The 19830-nt window shown below is 46.3% G+C and overlaps 1 protein-coding gene across 2 annotated transcripts in view; it reads left to right on the forward strand.

Moving 5' to 3' along the window:
* The window catches only part of CPXM2 (carboxypeptidase X, M14 family member 2), a 135700-nt gene that overhangs the window by 48099 nt on the left and 67771 nt on the right, over nucleotides 1-19830 (forward strand). For both annotated transcript variants that reach the window (XM_005698585.3, XM_018041654.1), the window contains one exon: nucleotides 5314-5453. In XM_005698585.3, coding sequence (XP_005698642.2) covers nucleotides 5314-5453 — 140 coding nt within the window. The remainder of the gene's footprint in view (nucleotides 1-5313; nucleotides 5454-19830) is intronic.

Consider the following 19830-nt stretch of genomic DNA (forward strand, 5'->3'; position numbering starts at 1 on the left):
TTCACTATGTTGATTGATTTCCACTGAATTCCCTGTACTTGTCTATCATATCTTCCCTCCTCTGTGTCCAGGATTTCCAAGTCTAGTCTCTCTGGTTGCCTTTTTTAAGAGAAAAAAAAAATCAAGTTTTTGCAGAAGAGAAGACTCTACACATGGACATCACCAGATGGTCAATACAGAAATCAGATTGATTATATTCTTTGCAGCCAAAGATGGAGAAGCTCTATACAGCCAGCAAAAACAAAACCAGGAGCTGACTGTGGCTCAGATCATGAACTCCTTATTGCCAAATTCAGACTTAAATTGAAGAAATTGAAAGAGGAGAGTGAAAAAGTTGGCTTAAAACTCAGCATTCAGAAAGCTGAGATCAGGGCATCTGGTCTTATCACTTCATGGCAAATAGATGGGGAAACAACGGAAACAGTGAGAGACTTTATTTGGGGGGCTCCAAAATCACTGCAGATGGTGACTGCAGCCATGATATTAAAAGACACTTACTCCTTGGAAGGAAAGCTATGACCAACCTAAACAGCATATTAAAAAGTAGAGACATTACTTTGCCAACAAAGGTCCATCTAGTCAAAGCTATGGTTTTTCCAGTAGTCATGTATGGATATGAGAGTTGGACTATAAAGAAAGCTGAGTGCCAAAGAATTGATGCTTTTGAACTGTGGTGTTGGAGAAGACTCTTGAGAGTCTCAGGGACTGCAGGGAGATCCAACCAGTCCATTCTAAAGGAGATCAGTCCTGGGTGTTCATTGGAAGGACTGATGTTGAAGCTGAAACTCCAATACTTTGGCCACCTGATGTGAAGTGTTGACTCATTGGAAAAGACCCTGATGTTGGGAGGGATTGGGGGCAGGAGGAGAAGGGGACAACAGAGGATGAGATGGCTGGATGGCATCACCAACTCAATGGACATGAGTTTGAGTAAACTCTGGGAGTTGGTGATGGACAGGGAGGCCTGGCGTGCTGCAGTCCATGGGGTCGCAAAGGGTTGGACATGACTGAGCAACCGAACTGAGCGGAAGGCTGGGGAGGTGGGGCGGATGTGAGAATCTAATTTTTTTGATTCACATTTTGAATCAATTCCTCATTTTTAGTCCTCTCTCACTCACCTTCCAAGATATCTAAGAATCCAGTTTTTGAGCTCTCTTAAATTCGGTGTGGCTTACTTCCCATTGGTGTGCACCTTGGAAGTTAGCGCTTCCTTCTCTCTGAGTTATTCAAGAGCCCTGCACCTCATTTCTGTCTTCATATATTGTGATCTGAGTTTTATAAACATCTCCTAGTTCTATCAGTGGTCAAAGTTGTGTTTCTTTATCTTGTTTTCCTTGTTTAGGGGAACTAGTGAGAGAAGAACCTGGAAAAACCAACATATTTACTCCATCATTTTGAAACAGACAATTCCCATTTGATCGATCTTAAATGGAGAGTATCAGGTTTTCTCTTTGTCATGGAATTAATAATTCCCCCTTTTTTAAGCAAAATCTTTCATCTATTAGATGTCTTGATAGGGATTTTTAAGGGAAAAAATAATGCATATAAAAATTGCCTTGAGAAAATTACATTAATTCCTAATTTTTTTGGTACTGTAGAAGAAACAATCATTCTATGTAAGTGGTATTTTGAAAACTAGCTTCCTTAAAGTTTAAGGAATCAAACCTTCTATTTCAACAATTTCTGACTGAAATTTCTCCAAAATTTATGAAGTACTTCTCTGCATTATTAAACAAAAAGGGATGAATGTTTCTTGGTTTCTCAGACATGTTACTGATATCATTTTTGGCACTCTGGTGTAATTTGGTGACATCTCTGAGACTGGTACCCCCTCTTTCATTGAATTCTCCTGGACTCTTGCTTTATAAATTTGTAATTGATTTTGCAGAGGTGACTGTCATGTCCCAAAGAGTCAACTTCGCACAGGGCTCTTCAATCCCCTGACACCTTATTACACTTAATTGACTGTCTGGTGTGCTTAGGAAGAGCTGAGATTGACAGGATGTCCAGGCTAGCAAAACCAGGAACAGGAAATCGCATGTCAGATCTCAGACAGTAGACTTTGGTTGAATGGCATGAGGACAGCTGCTCCAAGCTTTCATGATCTTGGAGGGGTAAACATCTTGAGCTATGTGGCAGCTCTTTCTTGTCTGCTTAGCCCAGGAGCTGGCATGCTTAAGCTCTGCATGATCAGCATTTGGGGCTGGGCAGCTCTTTGTGGCTGGGGCTGTCCCATGGGTTGTAGAATGTTTCCCAGCATTCCTGGCCTCTATCTGTCATTGCCAGTTGCACACACTGCCCCCAGCTGTCACAGCCAAACACAGCTGCAAGCATTGCCAGATGTGGGGGGAGATGACATGGACTCCTGCTGAGAACGGCAGACAGTGAACCTCCTCTTTTTTCAGATTTTATAACTCTCTTCTGGATATTTGGTGTTTGGATATTTGTATACACTATGACACCAGTTGACTGGAATAGTGTTGCAATTCCAATGTGAACTAATTCTTAAAACCTCCATATTTTCATGATTTACCAAATATTCATTGTTTTAGATGTACTGATTTGTTGTTTGGTCGCTAAATTGTGTCTGACTCTTTGAGACCCCATGGACTGTAGCCGACGCCAGGCAGTCTGCTCTGTCGGTGGAATTGTCTTGGCGAGAAGACTGGAGCGGGTTGCCATTTCCTTCTCCATGGGATCTTCCTGACCCAGGGATCGAACCTTGTGTCCTGCTTGGCAGGTGGATTCTTTACCACTGAGCCAGCAGGGAAGCCCAGATGTACTGATAACTAGTGTTAGCTGAGTGTTCTGTTCTTTTGGCATCCATGTTAACCAAGTGCCAGCCCCTGCTGAAAGCAGAGTCAGCATCCTAAGGGAGAAATGAGCATTGCTCTCACTTGAACAGATGGGGAAACCGAGGCACAGAGCAATTTAGGCAAATTGCCTGAACTTGTACAGTATGAAGTTTGCAGACCTGAGATTCACACCCAGCTAGGGCTTCAGAGCACAAGCTGTTAATCAGCCTGCTGTGTGGTGGTTGATCTTGATATGCTAACACCAGAAGATGCCGTGAGGGGACCTTAGTCCATCTGCCTGTTCTGTGTTCCAGAAGGCAGGTCTGACCCCATGTTGTCTACCCTTGTATTCCTCCTGCCTGGACCACTACTTGGCAAATAGCAGAGGCAAGGTGAAGGCTAATTTCAATAAATAAATGAGACTGTTCTAAGCACCAGTCTCATGGGTGGTTTACAAGAACAGAGGAACCTCAACAAAAACTCAGTGTGTATTATAGTTTCTTGAAAGAAGATGAGTTGTGGTACTGTAAGTCATTAATGGGTTGCAGGCCTCTTCCTTTGGGGGGATAAGTGCCGTAGATGAAGAAAGGGAACAATTGTGTAATTATAGCCTTCAGACAGGGTTGGTGATCTCCCTGATGACCAGCAGCCCTGGGAAATGAGACATTATACTTAAGAGTCGACATCGCTTTAACAAAACTCACTGAAGCGCAGGTAGAACAAGTCACACACACGTGCAAAATTGAGCTTTTCTTTGGTGGCTCTGGAAGGCAAAATCTTGCAGCACCTCTAGGTCCTTACTATAGACACCCTGTGTGCCTTCAGACACAGAGGTGCTGGTTAGCTGAGAGTGCGGGTTTCTGGAGAATGTTGACTAACAGCCATTTTATTCACCTTCATTTGAGATGGGTGTGCTTTTAGGAGAGCATCTGGTGCTCAGTCGCTCGGTGGTGTCTGACTCTCTTTGACCCCATGGATGTAGCCTGCCAGGCTCCTCTGTTCATGGACTTTCCCAGGTGGGAGTAGAGGACCACGGTACATTAGCTCCAACGTTTGCTCTCCGAGCTCTTTCGGGACTGTTCCAGGAGTGGACTGGGATGCATACCCTGTGTTGGTCTTGTTACAAGGCTTAAGTTAGCCAGTGAAGTGCTGGATGAGTCCTGTCAATAGGACCCCTTGCCAAGCTGTCCCTCTGCTGTAGCTGGGCTCTGGGCTCCACATCACTGTTGGCCATTAAAATAAGGCTGACGCAGAATTTGAGCTGAAAAGTGCTCAGAGGTAGGGAAGACAGACTGGCCTGTCATTTTCATCTCTTGAGTATCATTCAAACTTTTTCTCATATGATTATGTACCTGTGAAATAGGCATGGGAGAATGAGATTGATGCCTTCTTCTTCTTCTTCTTTTTTTTAAACATCAGGGAGTTGTCTCTTCAAATGGTGATAATATAGGGAAAATTCTAGAGCAGAAATTCATCCACGTTGTAAATTCAGATCAGGAGAATCCCTGGTGGCAAAAGCAACTGATACTCAGACCCATCAAATGGCTTAAATGCTAATAAGTAAATTTCACTAGATAAACCTAACCTTTAACATCCGGTTCAAATATCTCCTCTGCCTGGCGGCTTTCTGTCCATCATCTCCCCCAGCTCAAGGTAGCTGTGCTGTCCTTGAAGACTCCCAAAGCAGTGTGTTCCTACTCCTGAAATGACACCTGCTCTATTGTGTTCTCACTTACCTATTTTCATATCTTTCTTCCTGCCTGGATCTTGAGGTTCCAGGAGGGAACGATTCACCTTTGTGCTCCCAGCACCTGGCGTGTGTGGGCTGGTACGTGGGAGATAGTCTGTGTCTATTGGATGAATGAGTAACAGGAGAACTCATTAAATTTCATCTTTCACACTGGGCAAGAGGAGGACTTATCATATTGAAATATTTCCAACTTGTTAATAACAAGCAGCTCATTTTTATGATTTGGAATTAAGAGTTCAGGGCACAGTGACTTTTTCCTTTATCTACTTCCTCATTCTCTTCTATCCCTCCCACCCACCTTCTTAGAAATGTCACAAACAAAACTTGTCTACATTTTCTTTGAGTATATTCAGGGTCTTTCTGAAGAATGCCCTCCCTTTCTTTTCTTTTCTTTTTTTTTTTAAAAAGTATCTGTGTGTATGTTCAGTCACTCAGTCGTGTCTGACTCTTTATGACCGTATGTCTGTCTGTTTATGACTGTAGCCTGCCAGGCTCCTCTGTCCTTGAGATTCTTCCTGGCAAGAATACTGGAGTGGGTTGCCATGTCCCTCTCCATTTTTAAAGTGTATTGACTGACAATGTTGTGTTAATTTCAGGTATACAGCAAAGTGATTCAGCTCCATCTTTTCAGATACAGCCTTTTCAGATTCTTTTCCCTTATAGATTATTGAGAGATACTGAGCCTAGTCCCCACTGCTACACAGTAGGTCCGTGTTGGTTGTCTGTTTTATATGTAGTATTGAAGAACACCCCTCTCTTTCTTTTCAGGCGGGCATTAATGAAAATGATTTTTATGACGGGGCATGGTGCGCAGGGAGGAATGACCTCCACCAGTGGATTGAAGTGGACGCCAGACGACTGACCAAGTTCACGGGTGTCATCACTCAAGGGAGGAACTCGCTCTGGCTGTAAGTGTGGCTGGACCTGTGCTTAGGCTCGGGGCTGTGGGTCTGGAGTTCTAGGGTTCAGACAGAGTCAGGGAAGTCGCAGAGAAGAATCTGGTGACCGGCAATAGAAGGGAAGAAAGCTACAGGGAAGACGGGAGGCTGGCCTTGCTGTAGACACCCTGGGAAGGTGCAGCTTTTGGTCAACACCTTCCCCAGCACAGGAGCAGAGAGAGGGATCTGCAGATTAGACTGAGGAGGCAAGGATACTCTTTGGCAAGTAGCTGCCTTCTTGGATGTGGGGTGAGTCACTGGTGCCCTGGCAGATGGGCTGAACTGGTGTTCAGTGAGCAACCGGTAGCTGGCTTCACCCACTGTCCTGGGGTAGAAGGAATGAATCTTCCCGATCCTGGGAAGAAAGAGGACGCACAGGCAAGTTCCTGAATAAAGAACTTCTAGAGGAGGTGGGGAATGGAAGGATGAACCAGCGAGAATAAGATGGAATCCCATTGCTCAGAACAGAGCTTGAGATCAGGGCCGGGTCAGTAAGAATGGTAATCCCCAAAGAGGTGGGCTATAGTCCCTTACAATACTTCATCTCATGGTGCTCTGCTGTGGTCGATCACTTCAGTCATGTCTGACTCTTTGTGGCCCACCAGGCTCCTCTGTCTGTGGGATTTTCCCAGCAAGAATACTGGAGTGGGCTGCCATGTCCTCCCTCAGGGGATCTTCCCAACCCAGGGATCAAACCTGCGTCTCCTGTGTCTCCTGCACCGCAGGCGGGTTCTTTACCACTGAGCTACCGGGGAAGCCCAGTCTCACGGTGGATACATACAATGGAATATTATTCAACTTTAAAAAGGCAGGGGATTCTGACACACACTAGAATATGGATGAACTCTGAGGCCGTTATGCTTAGTGCAATAAGCCAGACACAAAAGGTCAAACACTGCATGATGCCGCTTCCATGAGGTTCCTAGAGCAGGTCAAGTCATAGAGACAGAAGGGACAAGAACAGTGGCTGCCAGAGTCTGGAGGGGAGGGGAATGGCATTATTATCTAATGGCTACAGAGTTGAGTTAAGGATGATGAAAAGTTCTGGAGATGGATGGTGGTGATGGTGTCACAGAATTGCACACTTCCAAATGGTTAAAGTGATACATTTTGTGTTAAGTATATTCTGCTACAGTAAACAAAAAAATCTATACAAACAAAACAAACCCTTTCACTTCATCCCAGGGCTGTTGGTAGAGACAGAGGCAGGACAGTATCTGTGAGGTTGTTCTGTGGCTCACGTTGTGTCCAGAGCAAATGTGCAGAGACTGGGGGCTGGGCGAGAGTCAGGAGGGACTGCAGAACCTTGGGCGTTTTCTGAATTTAAACAAGAATTTTCAGTTCCTCTAGCATCTGTCTTTATACTGAGAAGCCAGGAGCACAAACACCCCACCCTTAGACATCAGGTAACTGTGCACCTAGTTAGCCAAGCATCATCCTGTCCTGGCGCCCCTCCATCTGCTTGGTCTGCACACTCAAATCCCGTGTCTTGACCCCTTTCGGTTTCACTGACTACTAGTTGGCAACTAGGCTTCCCTGATGGCTCAGCGGGTAAAAAAATCCATCTGCAATGCAGGAGACACAGGAGACGTGAGTTCAGTCCCTAGGTTGGGAAGATCCCCTGGAGGAGGAAATGGCAACCTACTCTAGTATTCTTGCCTGAAAAATCCCATGGACAGGATCACAAAGAGTAGACAGGACTCAGCAAATAAACCTACAGAGACAGTTGGCAGCCATTTGAAATCTATCATTGGTTGATTAGATTAATTTTAACTCCTAGAAAGGTCAACATTCATAAGTAAACCAGGATAAGAGAAGGGAACCTGGCATTTGTGCTCACATTTAAATGCCTCTCATTGTCGCTGTAAAGGGGACTTTCTTATTAGATGACAGTTGTCAGGCAAGGACTCATCCTGTTTTTGTCTGAATCTTTTTTATTGTAAAGACAAGACTGTAACCACTAACGACGTTTAGAAACATTACTGGTGATTCCACCGTCTTTAGGCAGACAGAATTTTTCTACATATTTGTAATCATATTACCTATGCGATTATTATTTTTAATTTAAAAAGTATCCATAACATTTTCATGCTGGGACTCCGATTTCATAATGATCATTGTTAATAGCCTATAATTTACTCAGCTTTGCCTCACTCACCATCTCAATTTTCTGCTATCACATAGCATTTTGCAGGAGAGCATTTATATACTTTTTTTCTTTCTTTGAATTACTTCCTTCAAACAAATTTCCAGGGCAGGGATAATGTGTGTGTTTTGATGATGTTGGGTTATGTATTTGTGCTACTTTGCGTATCAGATTTTATTCACTTTACTTTCTAGTAACACTTCTGTATTTGTTCATTTGTGCTGATGTTTGCTCTGCAGTGTGTGTTTTGCTCAATCAGTGGCTTATTACCATAACTATTGTTTTCACTGCGTAGATTCTTAAAAGTCAAGGAATTTAGAAGAAGCAAAGTCGAGTTGCTTAGGGAGAATAGAAACTCAGAAAGACTGATTTGAGATGATCCGTAGGGATGAGAGAAAGGGCTTTACCTTAATGCTTGGATATTAGGCTGTCTAATCACTATCATTAGAGGTGCAGTAGTTGGGTTATTATCGGATCAGAAAGAAAGAGCTGGGTAGGAGTGCCGCTCACATTCCATTTCAGCTGGAAACACAAGAGGGTTTGGAGTGAATAAGAAATTAAGTAGAACAATATCTTTCTTTGACTTAGCCCGGGACAGGAACATCTAGAGGGAGGCAAGGGATAGAATTGCTTTTAAGAGTCAGTTTTTTAATGTCTAAATGTATTTCAAGTCAAGGACAATGAAAAGAAATCCAATGAGTTTCAGTTTATCTTACCTCCTGGAATAGGGCTGTGCACTGAGGAGTGAGGAGGAAATGGTCAAGAGCACATTTTGGTATCTGAGCCCCTTTTCCCAGAGGCATGAATAATGCTGGAGGCATTGGCTATATTCTATTATGAGCAGAAAACTTGCCAACAACAGGAACCAGCAAATACCCATAGTAAAGAAGGCAGTAGTTGTCTTTCTTTCCCTCTCCCAGGCTGTCCTTGAGTTGTTCCCCTGTGGCCATCGTATGACTTTTAATATTTTTGTTTATTGGTTTCCATATTTCTCACCACTAGTCTATGGACACAATAGAGGCAATGCTTTGATAGTCTGTGTCTCTGGGACCTGGCCTAGTACCCGGCATCCGGGAGATGCTCAATGAATGATTCTTAATGAACACTGTAAGGAAGTAACAAATTAGCAAAGAGCCATTCACACCAAATACTGACGCGTTAATTAATTTTCGAGTGAAAATGACTGAGAGCAGGCTTAAATTGTAAGGGGAGAGGAGAGGGGTTGTGGAAAGTCGAGTTGAGGAGTGACGAGGAATTTTAGAGATGAAAGCATGGAAAACAGCATGGCTTTGGAATTACATCATGGCTGACTCTTGCTGGTTATGAGATTTTTCTTCTTTGAACCTCAATATGCCCTTCTTTAAAATGGGTTGACTACTGTCTAGCTCATAAAGATGTGGTGAAAGTTAAATGCAATTATGTTAATGATGTTTCAAAATTACCCAGCGCATAGTAAGTGCTCAATAGATGGGACTTTCTTCCCTTTGCACCTCCTTGGGTTTATCTAGAACAGTGGTTTTCAAGCTTATTTTTAGTCACAGGTCTTCCTTCTTATAAAGTCTTTCTTGGAAACATTTAGAAAGCACAGACAGAACTTCCCCAGTGGTCCAGTGGTAAAGAATCTGCCTGCCGATGCAGGAATCCGGGTTCAGTCCCTGGTCCCGGAAGATCCCACATGCCTTGGATCAGCTAAGCCCGTGGGCCCCAATTGCTGAAGCCTGAGTGACCTAGAGCTGGTGCTCTGCAGCGACGTAAACCACCGCAGTGAGGACCCTGCACACCTCAACTGGAGCACAGCCCCCACACGGCGCAGCTAGGGAAAGCCTGGACGCAGCAACAAACACTCAGGGCGGCTATAAATAAATAAATAAACCAGAAAGAAACAAACACATACAGATAAATAAACCAAAAAGAAACCAAAATACAGACAGGTGAAGCTGATTCCTGTGCATCTGGTAGAGGGGAGCATTGCCTGCCGGGCCCTCCCTTCGCCCTCTCACAGGCGTGTCCTTGGAGGATGTATCCATCCAAGGATCGCTGTGTCACAAGCGTGCTACTCAGGGAGCCTCTCTGTAGGTTACAATCCTGCCAGCTCCTCCAAGCGCTGATTGCTTCTTCCTGACTCCAGCTGGGTAACAGGCGGGTGCGGATTTCAGACGAAAACAAGCAATGGCAGAGTTGGAGTCAGAGTCTGATTTCTTCGAGTTAAACGAGAAGAACATCCACTAAGCTCAGAGTGCTGTGTTTGGTTGGTGATGTTTTAGAAATGGAAGGAAAATGGGGTGATGGCTCCTTCAGGCTGGCCAAACAGATGTTGTCATTTGTGAACAGCGCCTATCTGATTGTTAAAAGGCACAAGCACTTTGGCATATTAATCAGTTCAGTTCAGTTGCTCAGTCATGTCCAACTCTTTGTGATCCCATGGACTGTAGCACACCAGGCATCCCTGTTCATCACCAACTCCTGGAACTGGGAGTATTAATATCAGAACACTGTGAATATTTTTCATTCATAAAACTTTTGTGGTTGATATTTAAAAATAGTCATCCATCATCTTATTTGTTCCTGACCTCTTCTTTATGTGTTTATGATTTCACTCATCTCTTTATTGAGCACTCTGATCTGAACACTCTGTACAAGAAGCGGCCTGCCTGCAGGGAGCTCTCAGCCTGGAAGAACCTGATATGTTGACAGATCCGCTAGAATCAGCACAGTCCACACTGGTAGGACGGGAAGAGGGGCGCAGTTCTCAAACCTGTGATTCAGATGTGAAGGGCAATACAGGGGATGGTGATGCTTAGCCATGACCCGGGACTAGCTCATAACCAAGTTGATGAAAAACTCTATGATTCTAGTTTTGATAATTTTCAAATAATTCATGCTGTTTGAAAGTAATAAAACATAATTGTTTCCATGATACTGAATAATTTACATTTTTCACCAATATAAATGATTCTTTCCCATTGCATTGCAGTTTAGTGAAATGTTAGTATGCTAGAAAAAGCCAATTTTTGTTTTGCTGATTTCAGAAAGTATATTAGATGTGTGAGTGTCGCAGTTATAACCAATATGGTGACTGAAAAGTTAATTATTCTGCCTGAGGTGAATAGATGTATCTAATGACTTGGGCAAAATACAGGCAATTTAAAACAACCAAATGGTTTAGACTTTAATTATTTCATAAACAGGACAATTCTCATCCTCTCTTGAGAGTGTAAATGTGTCCTTAAAGAGAAGCAGCTGTTTGATTGATGGATTTATAAGGTGAGGGCTGGGGAAAGTTTGTCTGGTTGGCTGAATTTTTTAAAAGCAGTTCAGCTAATTAAGCAGGATGAATGGCTTATGGCTGAGAACCCAGAGATGGTAGGAAAAATAGCCGCAGCCCGAAGAAGCTGGCTTTCAGTCTGTTGGTGCAGAATCTTGGCTGATATTCTGAATGTGAGTGTCCCCTTCGAGAATTCTGAGGGTGGAGAAAATGAGCAGATGAGGTACCCAAGCCAGACGAAGACAAGGTCAAGGAAAGGCCTGTTGTTGCTCTTTTCCTGGACACACCATGGTCCTGGGAAGGACAGGTGGCCGATGGAGTGGGTCCCCGAGGGGTGAGGGTGGTGGTGAGCGGTGGGGCTGATGGGGGTGCAGAGCCTCAGCTGGAAGGAGGGCATCCACCCATCCTGAGAGAGCAGAGTTGGGGAGTTGGGGAGTAAGTGCTGAAGTGGGTTCAGAGCCTTCACACCGGAGGGTTTTCTACTCCTGATGAAGTAGGAGGCAGGTCCTCTGCAGACAGTGGGTGAGACAGATTCAGGGATTGAAGATGTAAGGACAGGGAGCTTTGCTGTCCCATTAGAGAAAGGACTTGGCTGGCCTCCCAAGCTCAGGGAATTGTAATGGGCTCAGTGGTAAAGAGTCTGCCTGCGCATGCAGGAGACTCAGGAGATGTGAGTTCAATCCCTGGGTCAGGAAGATCCCCTGGAGAAGAGAATGGCAACCCATTCCAGTATTCTTGCCTGGGAAATCCCATGGACAGAGGAGCCTGGTGGGCTGCAGCCCATATGGTTGCAAAGAGTCGGACACAACTGAGCATGCTGCACTCATGCATTTCCCCAGTGTTAGTCACTCAGTTGTGTCCGCCTCTTTGTGACCCCATGGACCGTAGCCCACCAGGCTCCTCTGTCCATGGGATTCTCCAGGCAAGAATACTGGAGTGGGTAGCCATTCCCTCTCCAGGAGATCTTCCCAGGGATCAAACCTGGGTCTCCTGCATGGCAGACAGATTCTTTACCGTGTGAGCCATTAGGGAAGCTCGCACATATGCATTAGGCACCACTGATGCTTTCTCCACTAGAGGGTGGTGGAGTTGGTTGCAGTGCAACTGAAATCCTGGGACCAGGCCATCGCAGGACCCAGTAGGACACAGCGCGTTAGGAGTGAAGGGTTGCGAGGTTGAGATCCAGGGCTGGTCAGGAAGGAGTCCAAGCCAGAGGGCTGATTCCCTGGAAGTTAAGATCAAGTTCACAGAGCCCCTGGGGGAGATGAGGTTTCAGAAAAGACAGAAACTTGGAAGAGGAGGACACTGACCATCTGGGGGCTCCACGGGGGCAGTTGAGGTGATGACTGGGGTCAGGGAGTGGGGCTGGAGAGGAGCAGACGTCTGGGAATCTTGAGGTCGCAGGCTTGGCTGCTCAGGGCTGTTCGTGTTGGGAGAATCTCCAAGGCGCGCTGGACCCTAGATCAGGAGGGGGGATGAAGAGGCAGCTGAGGAGGCAGCGGGGTCTGTGTGGGAAGGAAAATGAAGGTGAGGAGGGACAGAGGCCTGTGCAGAGGCCGCTGGAGGACGTTCATCCAGAGACCAGGGAGAGAGATGGCGCCTTCCCAACAGCTGGTTTGGCCTGGGGCTCCGCCCAGGGGCTGGACCTCTGGTTTCCACAGTGAGAAGTATTCACCCGGCCCCTCCCTGTCTCTTCAACTTCATCTGGTTTTCCACTCCCGGAGGACTCAGGCCGCAGCCCTGCAGCAGCGCGCCAGGGTGCAGAGGGAAGGGGCGCCGGGCTGGGCCGGAGTGCGGAGGCCCTGGAGGCAGGGCTCACGGGGCCACCGCTGCGCTTTGTGAATCACCTGCTCATCTTCTCGCAAAGAGTCGGACACAACTCAGCATGGCACACAGCACATCTCGGGAGAGAGCCTGTGTGTGTTTTTAGGACGTGCCCCTTTGCGTCTCCTCCCTCACTGGCAAAATGAAGTGTTTGGCACCTGTGGAGGCTGGAAGACAGAAGTTTCTGAACTCCTCTCTAACCTCTTTGAAAACCGTCAGTTTCTGAACTGCTGAGTTTGGCTAAAATGGAGGGGTTTCGATGACAACATCTCCAAGTGCGAGTAGAAGGCCAGGCATGCCATCGAATCGCCACTTGCGTTACGTTCCCACAATGCAGGGAGACTTATTTCAAACCGAGTCAAGCTCTCTCCTGTGGCTCAATGGCTCATCCTTGGTTTCTTGGTGCCAGGTGACTAAGGAATCTGTTCAGAAGGTAAAATCTCTGAAAAGGAAACAGCACTGGAGATGAAGCTTCCACCATGGGTTATTCCAGGGTTCTTGTCCCCTGGCTCTCACTCCCCGGGAATCCCTCTAGGAGGTTTCTGGGTGCACTCATCTTTTTTCTCATCTCTTCCTGGTGGCCAGGGTCCCCTTGAGGGGGCACCCTCCCCAGCTGGGCTCACATAATGCTCTCACAGGCCTGCGCCCACAGGGCCTGTGCAGACTGACTCCCACTGCCCGTTTGACCTCCTTCCCTTTGCTCCTTCATTTCTAGCCCAGGAGCCTCGTCTTTGTTCTGCAGATAAGCCAGCATGCTCCTGCCTCGGGGACTTTGCACCTGCCATCCCCCCCTGCCCAAAGGTACACCCTGCCATGCGCTGCCTCATTCCATCATTCAAAGCAGTTTGTCCTGATTCTCTCCTCTTCTGAGGCTGGCCAGCAACCCCCATCCCAACCCAGGGTCTGCCCACCAGAAGGGGCTCTTTAATGAACAGACCACCGGGAGAAAATAAGCCACACCCTGTGGGGACGCAGCTGTCGGATTCCTTTGGTGTCCCTCCTGTTCAGATGTCTCAATGGTCACCTGGTATAGCCGAGCAGAAAAAAGTGCAGATTCTCCAGTGAGACTGGGATTCCGGGCTCCCAACTGCATGGCCTTGGGTGTGTTTCTGAGCCTTTCTGTGCTTCAGTTTCTTCATCTGTAAAATGGAGGTGAAAATAGTGCCTGGCACATAGGATTGCTGTGGGGATTAAATGAGTTAATGCGGGCTTCCCTCATAGCTCAGTTGATAAAGAATCCACCTACAATGCAGGAGACCCTGGTTCCATTCCTGGGTTGGGAAGATCTGCTGGAGAAATGGATAGGCTACCCACTCCAGTATTCTCGGGCTTCCCTGGTGGCTCAGCTGGTAAAGAATCCACCTGCAATGCGGGAGACCTAGGTTCAATCCCTGGGTTGGGAGGATCCCATGGAGAAGGGAATGGCTACCCACTCCAGTGTTCTGGCCTGGAGAATTCCAAGGACTGTATAGTCCATGGGGTTGCAAAGAGTCGGACATGACTGAGCGACTTTCACTTCACTTCTATGAGTATCAGGCTGTAAAGACCATCCTTGGCACGTGGTGAGTGCCTGACAAGTGTCTTAGGATCCCTTCCCTTCTCTGGTGGGGGGGTCCTACTCACATGCTCCCCTCCATCCCAGCCCCCCACCCCTCTTTCTCCTCTCTAGTCACGCCTTTGCTGTCTCTCCTCTCCACGAAGGCCCTTGCTCCCTCTATGTGGTCTTAGAGACGTTAATGGATGGGGAGGGGAACCTGAATGGGTATGGGTGTTCCTGGTGGTCTTCTTAGCCTTCCAAGCCTCAAGTTTCCTGGTCGGTGAGAAGAGCTTATTTTGAGCCTTCAATGAGAGGCAGATGGAAAGTCCTGGCACGTTCTGGACCCAGCAGATGCTCAAGGAACCATGGCTGCTGTTATTTATGAAGTGGCCTCATCGCACCCCTCCCTGTTTCCGAGCCCCCAGCCCCCCAACCATCCAGGATTGAACCTCCAGAGACCCAGTGCCCCCAAGTGTGCCAGGAAAGACTTCGGAACCAAACCAATCCCACTGCAGCTGAGGAGAGCCTGACACTTTGTGGAATTCTTCCTGTGACTCATCTGTATTTTTTTGGACACTTTTGGTCAGCAGGAAATTCCTTTAAATGAAACGCCTAGCCTGGGGCTGCTGAGTTTGTGTTACCTCACGTGGTGTCTCAGTGACTCTGCCTAGAAGGTCCCTTTCTTGTCCCCATTTTGTGGATGAGTAAACTGAGGCTTGGAGAGCTTGTGATAATGCTTGTCCCTTCTGCTGCCTCCTTCCCCTGCTATCACACTTTTCATCAGGCCTCAAGCCCCATGAGTGGCTCGGGTGTACTTCCTCTTAGCACTTTATCAAGGGACATTGAATGGCTACCCCTAAGGCTGACCTAGCTGTCAGACGCAGCAGGCACCATGCCTGGGACCTTGTGACCCTTAGGGACTCAGCAAAGGGTTGAACTTCTTTTATAATCTGGAGAAAGTAAATGAACTTTCAGGTCAAAGAAAATGTTTTAATATGTAATGTTAATACATTCATCTTTGTATCAATACAGTCGGTGGCTCAGACAGTAAAGCATCTCTGTCTGCAATGCGGGAGAAGCAGGTTGATCTCTGGGTCAGGAAGATCCCCTGGAGGAGGGCATGGCAGCCTGCTCCATTATTCTTGCCTGGAGAATCCCATGGACAGAGGAGCCTGGTGGGCTACAATCCATGGATAGTCGCAAAGATCTGGACATGACTGAGCAACTAACACACACACAGTCATAAAATATGATTAATTATTTTATTTTAAAGAGGAAGGGATCTCTTCTTTCTTCATGTTGAAAACCGAGTCCCTAAAACCTTGAATATGTAGGTTTTTATAGCAAATCGGACTCAAGGTTGCAGATGGAATCACGGTTTAATCACTAATTAGCTGATCTTTAAATAGAGAGATAACCCTGGATTATCTGGGTGGGCCCAATGTGCTCATGAAAATGAAAGTGAAAGTCACTCAGTCCTGTCCAACTCTTTTAGACCCAGGGACTATAAAAGCCCATTGAATTCTCCAGGCCAGAATGCTGGAGTGGGTAGCCTTTCCCTTCTCCAGGGGATCTTCCCAACTCAGGGATCAAACCCAGGTCTCCCGCATTGCAGGCAGATTCTTTACCAGCTGAGCCACCAGGGAAGCCCAAGAATACTGGAGTGGGTAGCTTATCCCTTCTCCAACAGATCTTCCCAACCCAGGAATTGAACCGAGGTCTTTTGCAAATTGCAGGTGGATTCTTTACCAACTGAGCTCTGAGGGAAGCTGACACTTAAGGGTCCTTAAATGTGGAACAATAAGGGGAAGTGAGAGCCAGAGAGCTGGCAGCATGAGTGAGCAGGGCCCTCTGTTGGTTGCTGTGAAGACGGAGGAAGGGGCCATGAGCAGAGAGCGTGGGTGCCTCGAAGCTGGGAAAGGTGGGGAAACAGTCTCTCCTAGAGTTTCCAGAAGAAACGCAGCCCTGCTGAGCACCTCTATTGCAGGACTTCTGACCTCCAGAATCGTAAGCTGATAAATCTGTGCTGTATAAACCGCCGAGTTGGCAGAAAATTGACAGTGGTCCTAGAAAACTAATAGATCCACTGGGGCAGAAGTAGCCACAGACCACGAGATCCCTCCCATGCCCTGGCTGCCCCCTGCCCCGTGCTGTCTCTGGTGTGAGGCTGTGGTGGAGACCTCCAGCTGTGGACCGTGCCTGCCAGGCAGCGTCATGCCGTCATACTCCGCTCATGATATCACAGCAGAATTGGGGCCAGTCCTTCCCCTCTGCGTTCTTTAGGTTTCCTGTGAGCCATTCCCTTGGTTCCTTTCTTCTCGATCTTTTAAGCATCTCTTTCAAATTTGGGGGAATTAAAAAACCTTTTTTTCTTTCTTTTAGTTCTCTGCAGTGGGGCTTCACTAGGAACTACCTCCCTCTTTACCCAAATTTATTGGACTTGGCCCCCAAAGTGGCATTTCCCCCCCTTTCCCTGGTAGACAATTTTTGCTGGAGGTAATGGAAAATAGATAATATTTCTAAGTTTATAACATTCCCTCCAATGGTCTGGATTCTCAAATAGCCATGGAAACCAGTCTGAAGTGAAAAAATCTAATAAATCAATGGGCTGGTTTCTCAGTGTCTAACATTTGTCTGCTCTGAGAATGTGGCAGAACTATTTAACTGTGTGTGGTTCCAGCAGACAGAGGAGGAGAGAGAGAAAGAGAAAAGAGAATCAGTATCACTCGTGTTCTTGAGTGTTGGGGGGTGCCCACGCTTGCTGTAGACCCCCAGGTAAACCTTTGCCTCCTGCATTGTTTCTGGAAGTCACAAAGGCAAGGTTAGACCTCTGGGGAGTAGTGGTCTTGCCCAGAGTTATAGCTGGGCCACAGCCAGGATTTGAGGCTGCTAAGTTCTGTCAAGGAGGTGATGGACAGGAAGAAGAAGCTGCCAGCTTCCAACAGAAAATTGGCATTAAAAACTAGGAGAGAAAAGGGATTTAACAGTGCTTTCCCTACTTGGGATTTGGCCTTTCCTAGCTCAGATGGTAAAGAATCTGCCTGCAATACAGGAGACCTGGGTTCAATCTCTGGGTCAGGAAGATCCCCTTTAGAAGGGCATGGCAACCCACTCCAGTATTCTTGCCTGGAGAATCCCATGGACTGAGGAGCCTGGCAGGCTACAGTCCATGGGGTAGCAAAGAGTTGGACATGACTGAGTGACTAACACTTTCACTTTCCCTACTTGTATGAGAAAGCGGACAACACCCGGTGCTATTCACAACGGAGTGAATTAGTTGATGGATGCTCATTTACCTAATCAGATGGTGTGTGCTGAAGCTCTTGATGGTTGTTTTCAAGGTCTGGGGAGATTCTCTCTCTTGTGAGGTGGAGGGAGAGAAGAATCTGATTGTTTGTTTGTTTGCTCAGTCACTCAGTCGTGTCTGACTCTTTGTGACCCCATGGACTGCAGCACACCAGGTTTCCCTGTCCTTCACCATCTCCCAGAGCTTGCTCAAACTCATGTCCATTGAGTGAATGATGCCATCCAGCCATCTCATCCTCTGTCGTTCCCTTCTCCTGCCTTCAGTCTTTACCAGCAACAGAGTCTTTTCTAATGAGTCAGCTCTTCTCATCAGGTGGTCAAAGTGTTGGAGCTTCAACTTCAGCATCATTCATTCCAGTGAATACAGCTTACTAGTACGAGCGATTGCCCTGAAACTCCAGTGTGACAGACCTCCAGTGCGCCCCATCAGATTTTATCTTACATCCACTTGATTTTAGTCCTTTGACTGTGATTTGAGCTACTCATGCTTTCCCCAATTATTCTCTTTCTTATCATTTTGCTTAGAGGACCTTCCCATGTACCAAAATTTTGAATTGTTACATGGTTACCGTAATCATTCTCCTAAGATTGGTGTCATGCTTAGAAAGACCTTGTCTCTGCTGACAATACAAGTAATTCCCCCCCATATGTTCTTCTAGTATTTTTGGACTGCTGATTTTACATTGACATTTTAAATCGTGTGGCATGGATTTTGATGTAGGTTATACGTAATAGATCAGGCTGTTTGTGCCTTCGGATGGCCACTAAGATGTCCCAACATTATTTTCCATATTATCTCCAACTGCTGTGATCTGAATATTTGTGTCCTCCCAAAATTTAAATTCTCATGCCTGATGTGAAGGTATTTACAGGTGGAGCATGTGGTAGGTGATTAGGTCATGTAAGCGGAGCCCTCATGGTTGGGATTAGTGCTCTCATAAGAGGTCCCCAGCCCCTTCAGTCACATGAGGACACAGCATAAAGTCTGTGACCCAGAAGAGGGCCCTCACCAGACAGTGCTGGCACCCTGGTCTTGGACTTCCAGCATTGTGAAAAATCAACTCTGCTGTTTATTACTAGGTTATGGTGCTTTGTTACAGCAGCCTCAAGGGACTAAGACATCCCCTAAAGTGCCCTAACATGATATTCTAAATTCTCGTCTTCTATGGGGTTTGCTTCAGGACTTTTATTCTGTCTCTTTGCTGTCTCTATGAACCAGTCCCACACTGCTGTCTCCTTACTACAGCATGTCCTTTACTATTTCCTAGATCTAGTTCCTCCTCCTTATTAATCTTTTCAGAATATTCCTGGATATTCTTGCCATGTTCTTTTTTCATATGAATTTTGCAATAAGTCCAAATTATCTCCAAAAAGAGTTCTGGGTGATGTCTTAGAGGAGAACGCCTTCACTAATTGTGCTCCCTTCTAACTGGCATCCTCAAGATCAGAGTGTCTTCCTCTTAAATGGCTTTTTCCTTGTGTTCACATATCCCATTCTAACTCTGTGCTGTTCTGTGCTTTTTAAAAACTGTTTCCCCCCTAGTAGTTCTCTGTGTTAACTGCACAGTTAGTTTTGTAAGAAAGGCTGTGTTATTTTCCAAACAATGTATGTGATCCAGGTTCTCTGAATCCTCTCTACTATTTGGTCTTGTCATTATTGTATTATTTTAGCTGTTCTTATAGGTGTGTAGCGGAGAAGGCGATGGCACCCCACTCCAGTACTCTTGTCTGGAAAATCCCATGGGCGGAGGAGCCTGGTGGGCTGCAGTCCATGGGGTTGCTAAGAGTTGGACACGACTGAGCGACTTCACTTTCATTTTTTACTTTCCTGCATTGGAGAAGGAAATGGCAACCCACTCCAGTGTTCTTGCCTGGAGAATCCCAGGGACGGGGGAGCCTGGTGGGCTGCCGTCTCTGGGGTCGCACAGAGTCGGACATGACTGAAGCGACTTAGCAGCAGCAGCATAGGTGTGTAGTGACATCTCATCATGGTCTTTATTTGCGTTTGTCTAATAGCTGACGGTGTTGAACATCTTTTCACGTACATATCTGCTGTCTGTATGTCTTCTTTAGTGAAATGTCTCTTCATATCGTTTGTCTGTGTTCTAATTGCCTTGATTGTGTTTTTACTCTAACGTGTTAAGAGTTCTTCATCATTCTAGATATGTCTTTTGTCAAATAATGTGGTTTGCAAATATTTTCTTCCAGTCTGAAGCTTCTCTTTTATCTTCTAAATACTAGCTTTCACACTGGTTTCTTGGAGAAAAAG

The sequence above is a fragment of the Capra hircus genome, chromosome 26 (genome assembly GCF_001704415.2).
Source record: "Capra hircus breed San Clemente chromosome 26, ASM170441v1, whole genome shotgun sequence".
NCBI lineage: Eukaryota > Metazoa > Chordata > Mammalia > Artiodactyla > Bovidae > Capra > Capra hircus.